This window comes from Cyprinus carpio, unplaced genomic scaffold (assembly GCF_018340385.1).
Source record: "Cyprinus carpio isolate SPL01 unplaced genomic scaffold, ASM1834038v1 S000006811, whole genome shotgun sequence".
Classification (NCBI taxonomy): Eukaryota; Metazoa; Chordata; class Actinopteri; order Cypriniformes; family Cyprinidae; genus Cyprinus; species Cyprinus carpio.
Window position 1 is genome coordinate 793,596 of NW_024879397.1, and position 10,546 is coordinate 804,141.

At 42.4% G+C, this 10,546-nt stretch overlaps 1 protein-coding gene across 1 annotated transcript; it reads right to left on the reverse strand.

Annotated features, from left to right (window-relative positions):
- Positions 1-7,812: 7,812 nt before the first annotated feature.
- LOC122144976 lies at positions 7,813-9,763 on the reverse strand. Its single transcript, XM_042756203.1, has 2 exons — positions 9,644-9,763; positions 7,813-9,431 (listed from the first exon to the last, which is right to left on the reverse strand). The coding sequence occupies exon 2, from the start codon at positions 9,079-9,081 to the stop codon at positions 7,813-7,815; it is 1,269 nt and encodes a 422-aa protein (XP_042612137.1). The 5' UTR covers positions 9,082-9,431; positions 9,644-9,763.
- Between the last annotated feature and the right edge of the window lie 783 nt (positions 9,764-10,546).

Here is a 10,546-nt window from a genome sequence, read left to right on the forward strand (position 1 = left end):
GAACATTTTCTTTGTCCGTTCCACATAAACATAAGTGTGCAGGATAAGCCAGCCTATGCTTCACTTGTAGCTATCGAAGACGCTTTTTCGCCAGGTTGAACGCTTTTCTCTTCTCCGCCAACTCCCTCGTAACATCCTCAAAGAAGGAAAGCTTAGCACCTTCCCAGTCGATACCCCGTTTCTCTCTCGGGCCACTCGTATTACTTTCTCCCTGGCAGATGAACGTAGAAAGCGGACAAGTATCGCCCTGGGGAGGTTTATTAGGATCCGGCATTGGTACAGGGGAACGATGCGCACGTTCAATTTTTAAATTCACTTCCAGAAAGCTCAATGCTTTATCCAGAATCTTCGTCACATATTGATCCACTTTTCGCCAGGTTCCTCCACACCTTCTTTAAGTCCGACAATCTGTACATTATTTCTACTGCGGTTTTCAAGGTCCTCCACGCGTGACCACAACACCCCCAGCCTCTCCTCGCATTTGTCCACTTTTGCCTCAGTAATTGCACTAGCATCTTCAATGTCTGATATACGTTGTTCCGCCTCTCCCATCCTCACTTTTATATCTTCCACTGAGTCTTTTAGTTCTTTAGTTGTGTCCTTAATAGTGGTGACATCTTTTGCCACCGCCTGAAGAGTAGCATTCATTTTCTTTATTTCTTCTAAAACGTCTTTTTTTGCTGTCGCTCTCCGTGCTCTCCTCCGTTTGCCGCTGGAGGGGTGTCATCAGTCCGCAGGTGTGCTTTCAAGCGGATCTAGCTCCGGGGTCTGGGCCGGGGCGAGGCTAACGCTAGCTTGCTCTTCTCCTCGTGGTAAACTCCCTTGAAAAAGTTTTGCTTTGTTATTACTTGCCATTTTTCCGACGGCCTCAGTCCTTAAGAAACCTCAAAGTCGACAAAGGGTGTCAAAATTATGACCACAATTGAAGTGTATGTCTCCAAATTCAGAACATTAATCAACGGGCTTTAGGAGCTCCTCTAGTGTGCGGCCATCTTCCTCGGTGTTCCCACGTGACTCCTCAGACAATTTTTTTTTAATTTATTTAAATTTTTCTTTGGTGTATTGACTTCCACGGTTTAATTGTTCACCACAAGACTAGTAATTTTTTCTTTGGTGTTATAGGGTCATTTTTGGTTTTATGACGATTGACGAATCATTTTCAATACCATTGGCAATCTTTCACGTACTGTATACTGCCATATAGATATTTTAATATCAAGCTTTAAGTGGTTTAAAGCTTGATGGACCCTTAGACTCCAGAGGGTAAGACATGTTCGCTCTATATGATGAACAGATTTTAATGTAGGCTTTTTATTTACATATATATAAATATTGATCAATTAACATTACAAAAATCTCAATCTTAAACATTCGCCCATTCTGTGTGTTTGTGTCTTTAAAATAGGGTAACTTTGTTGCAAAAACAGCATGATTTCAAATTTGATTTCAAACTGAACTGAATTTACAAAAAGGAACAAGAACACAGTAAGTAGTAATATTATAAAACAAATGACCCCAATTCAGTTGAGATACTCGAAATATGACAATACAGAATTTTTCATAGGCAGTGTTTTAAGAGCCATACCATGTTGTTTGTTTAGAAAACTGGAACATGACATGGCTTTGACCTGAGTTTGTACAATGTAGTGATGCAGTTAGACAAAGTATGATATTTATAGTACTAATCATACAAATATCCCATTCCTAAACATTTCTAAGCACTTGCCACAATTGCACGGGAATGATTAAAATTATGTGGAATACATGTGTGGACATTCAGACTGTAATTGAAGGGAGACGGATGCGTGTCAAACTCACAGTCAGAGAGGAAAGAGAGACGCAGCTTGTATCAGTGTATACTGTGGAAAATGAGATTCCCTGGATTGTTTTAAGAAACTTCTTAAGACATACCTTTTTACTGAAGCTTTTAATTCATGACTATTACTATGATTTTATTTTTGATATTGTAATTTTGGTTGACTTGTTATTTTGTTTGTACATGCACTTTGAGTATTAAGAAAGGCGCATTACAAATAAAATGTATATTATTATTATCTGCAGCCAGCACTAACACAGAAAGTCAGCAAACTCTTTAATAAGTCTGTATGGTGCCCTGCTGGCCTGTTTACAGTAGCCAGTACAAACATCACAGGGGATTTATCATTAACATTTGTTTCTCTGGATAATGTTATATGAAGCGCCATTACTTCAAACGAGTTATACTTGAAGCCTGCCCTCTGAGAAATACTGAAAATATTGTTATAAATTGAAGCAACACCTCCCCCTTTACCTTTTGGACGCGGCTCATGTTTATAACAGTAATTTTGGGGTGTAGACTCATTTAAAAGGTCTTGCCTGGGCAGTCTGCTTTCTGCACAATGGAGACGGTGTGTGTAAATAGGGTTTCACTGATTCAGAAAGAGAATAAACCATTTCTACATGAAACACAAGGCAACACACAGATTGATTACAATCGGGTCTCTAAACACGTTATAACTCAATATTGAGCAACACACTCGACGCCAAACAAGGCTTAACAGAGTCCCAACATATTCGTTGAAAGATACAGTCACAATAAAGCAACTACTTGTTTGTTTAGGACACTTATAAATGGTAATTCTCAGACCGCGAGAAAAACGTGCAACTTACCCACAGCAATGCTTCATTAACTCTGCTGTGGGCGGTCCCTACTCCACACGCTAAATCACATCACACAGCACATAGATGGCGCTGTCCCCATTTATGCAATAATTTAACATACCTTTTCACTCCGTTACATGCACCCCCCTTAAATTATGCTAAACTGGGGAAGCGTCAGTACAGTAGGAAAACTTAACACAAGAACCAGAAAAAGGTAAAGAAAACAAAACAAGAAAATGACTGTGAATTTCCTTGACACATTTCAGCGTAAATATCAATTACAAAATTCCTCCATAAGAGGTATTCAAGAATGGACTGGTACCAAAATCCAGACTAAACATAGACCAAAGAGATGCCCTAAACACCTCTCTTCACATACACAATTCAAGGATTGAAAAATATCAACTCAAAATGGCAAAAATCTAACTCGTAACCATATATATTTACCCATGAAAAATGGTTTTCACCACATCTAAAAGAGAAATCACTGAAGGTGAGGAATCCTGCACAAACTGATTATTCATCTCACAGATCAATCTTTGTGGAGGTTTAATGGTCCTACCAGCCCTAGTTCTGACTGTGCCTGCTAGAAAGTGTTCTGGTTGAGTGCAAACTACAGGGTTAACTGTATCCGGAACAGAATTATTGTCTACATGTGAAGGTGGGAAAACTGGCATAGCCAAGGAGTGCTGTGTGGACATCTGGTCCAAGTCATCGTCAGGAGGTAGTCTATCATCCAACAAATGTGGAATGTCACTGGCCTGTTCAGTGGATATAGAGCTGTCACAGGTAACAGAGTCTGCCTTTGAATTGGATTTCTGGACATCCAAAGAATACTGAACTTCAGACAAAGCCACTAAAGAGTCTGTGTCATTTTAAGGGCAGTTGGGCTGATCAGACTGCATAACCCAGTGAGCTGTTCTTTTATCACTTTCGGGATGATCAGGCAAGTCTGAGGTCGCATCAATTGAATGAGACTGAGATGGTAAAGCAATTCCATCATCTTCGTACAGAAAGTTAACAGGGAGCAAAAGATTCCTGTGCACAGTCTTTTCTCTGCCTGTTTCTGTGTCTCTTATCCGATAGACATTAATAGGTGATCTCACTGACATCACTTCGTAAAGATTGGACTCCCACTTATCTGCAATTTTCCGTTTGCCACGCTCACCTCGATTTGCCAGAAGGACTCGGTCACCAACAGTCAAAGGTGAACCCCTCACTTTCCGATTGTACATTTTTGCATGCCGAGCTTGCTCAGTAAAACTGTGCTTCTGTGCAATTTTTGCAGCTTCGCCAAGGTCACATTTAAGCCTGGATACAAAATCTGAATACTTCACAACAGTATCATCCCTGAGAACATGTTGAAACATCACATCGATAGGAAGACGTGGGACTCTCCCGAACATCAGATAGAAAGGTGCAAAGCCTGTGGTCTCGTGAACAGTGCAGTTATAACAGAACGTCAGCATTTGCAAAGACTGCGGCCACTTGACTTTGGACTGGGGAGGTAAGGCTCTTATCATGTTCCCTAAGGTTCTGTTGAAGCGTTCAGTGATTCCGTTTCCCATTGGGTGATAAGGAGTGGTATGTGATTTCTTAACACCGGCCATATCTAGCAGCTCCTTCATCAATCTGCTCTCAAAACTCGGACCTTGATCCGAATGTACACGCCTAGGAAATCCGTAAATACAGAAGAGACCGTTCCATAAATGATGAGCAACCTGCTTCGCAGACTGGTTCTTACAGGGAAAAGCATAGGCTAATTTGGTGAAATGGTCTGTTGCTACCAGAACATCCACACTCCTGTTATCACCCTGTTCTGCTGTCCAGAAATCAATGCAGATGAGTTCCATCGGCTCAGAGGTGTGTATGTTCTCAAGAGGAGCACGATCTTTTGGTTCAGGGGTCTTGCCGACAATACACCGCATGCAGTTCCTCACATAATTAGCTATGTCCCGTTCCATGCCTGTCCAGAAGAACCGTTGTCTGGCCAATGAAAGTGTCCTGGAGCGACCTTGATGACCAGCAGCATCATGCAGACCATTAAGCACTTGTTGTTTCAGAGCATCTGGGACAATGAATTGATACAACTTTTTGTTCATGTGATTATCTCTTTTTATTCTGAAAAGCATGCCATCTCTGATGGTGAGTTTATTCCAATGCTTAAGAAGCCTTAAGACAGTACAGGGCTCACTAGCACGTTCATGCTTGTCAGGACGTCGGTGTCTTTGAACGTAAAAGAGTGCTCTACTCACTGTGTTATCCTGTTCTTGTGTAGCCGACAGAGTGCTCACACTGAGTGCAGTAGTCTGGTCCACACTGATGCAATGCGGAATGCTTTCCACGCCCATCATTCGTCCTACACCACCAGAACAGTGTGCATCCAATACTGCAACTACATCCTGCGAACTCAAAGCACCTGCAGTCATCCGACCTTGGCCACTTACTCCTGTTGCTTCAGAAAGATCATCAGCAGGGCTTAATACTTGACATTTAGCGGTAAGTCTGAAAGAATCTTGGACTACTTGATCTACAACTCCGTTAACCTGATTGAGCAAGAAGTGATAAGGTTCTGTTACAAGTCGATGGGTTACACAAGACTGGACAAAAGGTTCCCTGCTCAATGCGTCGGCGACAATGTTCTTAGAGCCGGGTACGTATTTCAGGTCAAAGCTGAAAGAGGCTAATTTAGCAACCCAACGTTGCTCACAAGCATCGAGTCTTGGCTTGGTGAGTATGTAGGTGAGGGGATTATTGTTCGTCCAAGCTGTAAAGTGACGCCCTTTCAACCAATAATGGAACTTGTCACATATCACCCAATTAAGTGCGAGGAAATCTAGCCTGTGAGCCGGGTAATTCATCTGAGAACACGACAGTGTCTTGCTAGCGAATGCCACTTGGTCTGGCCATAGTGCTGCCCTCTGGGATCTCAGAGAGAACAACTCCTAAACCATCAAATGAGGCATCTACAGCTAGTATGAAGTCACATTTAAAGTCAGGGTGTGCTAGCATTACGCTTGTGAAAGGGTCCTCCTTTAAAGTGTCAAACACTTTCTGGCATTTGTTATTCCAGTCTTTTGGACAGAGTTTAACACACACAGCCTTTGAGATGAGTTTCCTCCTTCTGCCTCTAGAGCCTTTGCGATCAGATTGAATAACAGATTAGCTTCAACAGAGCATCTCTCTATAAATTGTTGGTAGTACAATACCATAACTTAGAATAATCTAATTTCCTTGTGACATGGAGTGACGCCATCAGAGTCCATCAAGTCTGTTGCTTGAACATCTGTAATGGCTTTTATTTTCCCTGGATCGGACACCATCCTTACAAATTATATGTACAAGAAACTTAACTGATTTTCTCAAGAAGTGGCATTTTTTAGGTGAAAGCTTGAGATTGTGGGCCTTGAGTCTTGAAAACACCATCTCCAGCCTTTCAAGTGCAACCTGATCATTGGGGGCAAAGACCATGAGATCATCAAGGTAGCACAGTAAACTTGTGAAGATCTCATCACCAAAGATTGACATCATCATGCACATGAACGTAGCGGGACTATTACAGAGGCCCTGTGGCATTCTGTTATATTCATGCAGCCCAAATGGTGATGAGAAAGCAGTGTATTTCCTATCGCACATTATAGAAGTCTGAAGTAACGTTCATAGTCAAGGAGAAAGCATTTCCTCCAAGAGCAGGTAAGGCGTCGGCCTGGTTGGGCAGAGGATGGGCATCTTTTACAGTTCTGGCATTTAACCACCGAAAATCTGAACAGATCCTCAGATCACCATTCTTTTTCCACACCAGCATGAGAGGGGAAGCATGCTCACTGTTTGATTTTCTGATTATGCCCTTCTCTTCCATTTCATCCAGTGCTACTATCAGTTTCTCATAAAGACTTGGAGGTACACGATGGTAGGGGAGGCAAAAGGGTTTTTTGTCCACTAGGAGGATCCATTGTAGGAAATCTCTGGCTTCTCCAAAGTCCATCTCATTCCTTGAGAATATGGACTCATATTTCTTGATGAGATGGAGTAACTTCATTTTCCGTACCAAAGACACTTCGCACCCTGTCAGATCTAGGTCTCTCAATCCAAGTCGTTTAAGACTCACACATCTCATCTTCAGATTCCTGGGAATTGTCCTCGTGTTGCATATGCTGAACTTGAGACATTATACAGTCACTCTCTGGAAGATCTTCCACAGCGATACATGGCGAGACATCTGCAATCTTAGCATTTCTTCTTAATGTCAACACACTCTTTGTAGGATTTATAACTTTGATAGGTATCCAACCATTGCCCCATAAAGGTGTAATGACTCGGCCTACCATGATCTGTTTCGGGCCACATCTGGACTGGGTGGGCTCCACCAGCACCGTACTACCCGCAGACATCACAGTGTTGACAGGAAGCTTGCCCCATACAAGGTGTTCACTCTGGGGTTGAAGTGTCACACAGTGCTTGAGTTTAACAGTACCAACTTTCTCAGGTACGTGATCGCCTATCCATCTCTGTGTGTTGGAAAGCAAAGAAATGAACTCTAAACACTCGTTTTGTCCATTACCGCTCGGAAGTGAAATCAATTTCCAGTAGTCATCTGTATTTTTCAGGAGAGTCAGCAAGCTCTTGATGGCGTTGCTGCCCAAGATCATCTCATCAGTCTGGCCTGGAACGACCAGCACAGGTATTATCAGTTTACATCCATAAACACAGACAGACAAATCATACATCGCCGTTGGTGTGACTCGATGACCACCACAACCAATAATTACAACATCATCAGCAGAAGATTTTGTAAACGTTGAAGTGCTTGCCAGCAAACTAGCTTCAGCTGCCTCACTGAGAGTGCAGGCCATTGAACCACTGTCAAGTAATGCAGCGAAAGACGGGCCATGCTCTACAGACACAGTAGTGTAAAATAATGAATCAGCTCTAGGAACTCTTTGTATTCCTTGAAAGACAGCAGTTTTCTCAGGTGAGACACTGGGTTTTTTCTGTTCATAAATAGACTCATAATCTTGTGTCACAAATATGGGAGGGTTTTCAATCTGGTCTGTGCTTACCTCCCTTGTGCACAGACCTGCTAGTTTTTTCCGGACTGGGCTGAGTGGATTGACTTCTCCACCGAAGACAGGAACGCCTGGAGTGACCTGGTGACTGACACTGGAAACATAGTCAGTGCTCACGACAGTGCATCAAGGCGGAATGGGCAGCATCATTACAAATAGAACACGGTAAGGCATCAAGACCTTCGATCCTAGGAAGTCTGGTTTGAGGCTGGCGTCTAGGATGGGATGGAGGTTTGTTAGAATTGGTTAGCAGAACTTTTTCAAGCATGTCAATGACCTTTTCAAGGGCAGAGAAATCTGTGCTTTTTGGTTGTTCGCACAACGTGGGAGCGGGCACTGGAACTGCGTTAACATCAATCTTGTTGATTGAAACTCTTTCACTTTGGCTGCGATGCACTGTACTGGTGGCTTTGAACGATAAGTCAGATTGATAGTCATTAAGCACAGCCTGTACTTCATGGGCTGACCATTTGTCAATCGGTTTGGATCTGAAGGTTAAGGCTAAGTCTTTACTTGGGCAGTGTCTGATAAACATGTGGACTATTTCCACGCTGGGTTTGTCAAGTGTTTTACCTTGCTCTTGCAAGCATTCAGATGCGACATCTGCAGCTCTGTTGAGTCTCAGCCAGTAGTCGTATGGATTTTCGTTGTCCTCGGGTAAAGTAGTGTAAAAATCAGCAAGAGGAACAGGTGAGTAATGACTACAACTGAAATGTTTGCGCAGCAGGCTGTAGGCAGAGTTTGGGCAGACAGTGGTGGCAGAGTCACAGTTCCTGATCCAGAATTTGACAACGTCTTTAGCTTTACCACGCAGGTGTACAAGGATTTCCTCCACGTGTTCATCCGCATTCATGTTGCTCTTTTTAACAAATGTCCTCATCAGATCTTCCCATTCCTCAATTTCAATTGTATCTGAACCATCTCCTCTGAATGAAGGTGGCTCCTTGAATTTTCTGTGCTGAATCACTTGGTTTTTTTGTGACAAATTAGCCACGCTTGAGGGGCTGTCATTCTTATAATCATCAGTGTGTTTTCTACTTGGTGCGTCAGTGTCAAAGCTATGGGAACTGAGATGAGATATAATGTTCTCTGCTAATTGTTGGCCAATTTGATGGACAATTGAACTCATCTGCCCTAACATATCATTGTTGGGTGTAGATGTGGAGGCTACTCTGTGATTGACATCTGACTGCATGTCTGCTGTATCGTACTCTCGTACAAAACACACCCCTCTTGTAAAACCAGGTCTACTATTGTTATTGCCAGTGTCGGGGCTGTCCATCGGAAAGGGAATTGGGAAACCTAAAACCCCTCTGCCTCTACCCACTGGAACAGGAGTACATTGATCAGGTAAGAATCTATTGATGTTACTCATCTTGGGCAATGAAAAACGCTATAATACGTACAGGCATTAACTCAATATCAAAGAGCAGAGAGAGAAAAGTCCAATAGAGCAAAAAAAGGATAAAGTCATTGAGTCCCTCAATCACCAAAGGCTGTGGAATGATGACGAACAGTTCAACCGATGACACACGCTTCCAGTCCTAATGCAGCAGCACGGTGATCTCAATCAACTTGCTTGAAGACACAACCCATAGCAACACAGCGGCATCACAACTTCACGGCACCAATGTGACGGTCTTGCCTGGGCGGTCTGCTTTCTGCACAATGGAGATGGTGTGTGTGAATAGGGTTTCACTGATTCAGAAAGAGAATAAACCATTTCTACATGAAACACAAGGCAACACACAGATTGATTACAATCGGGTCTCTAAACACGTTATAACTCAATATTGAGCAACACACTCGACGCCAAACAAGGCTTAACAGAGTCCCAACATATTCGTTGAAAGATACAGTCACAATAAAGCAACTACTTGTTTGTTTAGGACACTTATAAATGGTAATTCTCAGACCGCGAAAAACGTGCAACTTACCCACAGCAATGCTTCATTAACTCTGCTGTGGGCGGTCCCTACTCCACACGCTAAATCACATCACACAGCACATAGATGGCGCTGTCCCCATTTATGCAATAATTTAACATACCTTTTCACTCTGTTACACATGCTTTGGTTAAAATACTATATATTTATAAAGGGATTCAGTTTTAAATAAATAAAAGCAGATCACTCTGCAACCACTCTGCAAGAGTTTTCCTTTAAATTTAAGACATTGATAACTTCATCCTGGATTTAAACTAAATCTCAAATCCTTTGCAGTTGGTATTATGATTTGTGATCGCTTCAGAAATAAGAAGCTTATGGAACCGAATCTTTTCCACCCTGAGCGTGTAAAATCAATAACCCACTGGCGAAAAGGAGGGGTGAATAAATACTTTTCTTGAAGTTCATGTAGTTATTTATCACTGTGTTGTCCTACTATCTGCAGTTTTTAAGTCAAATCAAAATGTCATATTAATGCCTGAAATGTCATTGGCTTGATTCTTGCAGTAAACTTTTGGTAACTGTTTCTAATGTTTGTATTCCAGAACTAATTTTCTATTGTGATAAATAACTGTATGGGAAAAAAGATGTGCTGCTTCCAGAAATGAATATCTTATACACACTGAAATAGACTCCACATTTAAGCATGAGAGTGAGAAGCTCTTGGAAGTATATTGAATGGCATGGGGTGTGTCGCATTCCGGGGGGCACGATGAGGCTTGTAGCAGCAACCTGTTCAGAGCGTTATTCTACTGGTACTGTGCTGTTTGAACCACGTGAGGTGGGGTTACCTGCTGGGCTGCTGGCTTCCCCTGCACTGGTTCAAGTGACTCAGGGTACAGCCTATATACCTGTGGTGAATGTGGGTGTTACTGAGGTTGTACTCTACCCCAG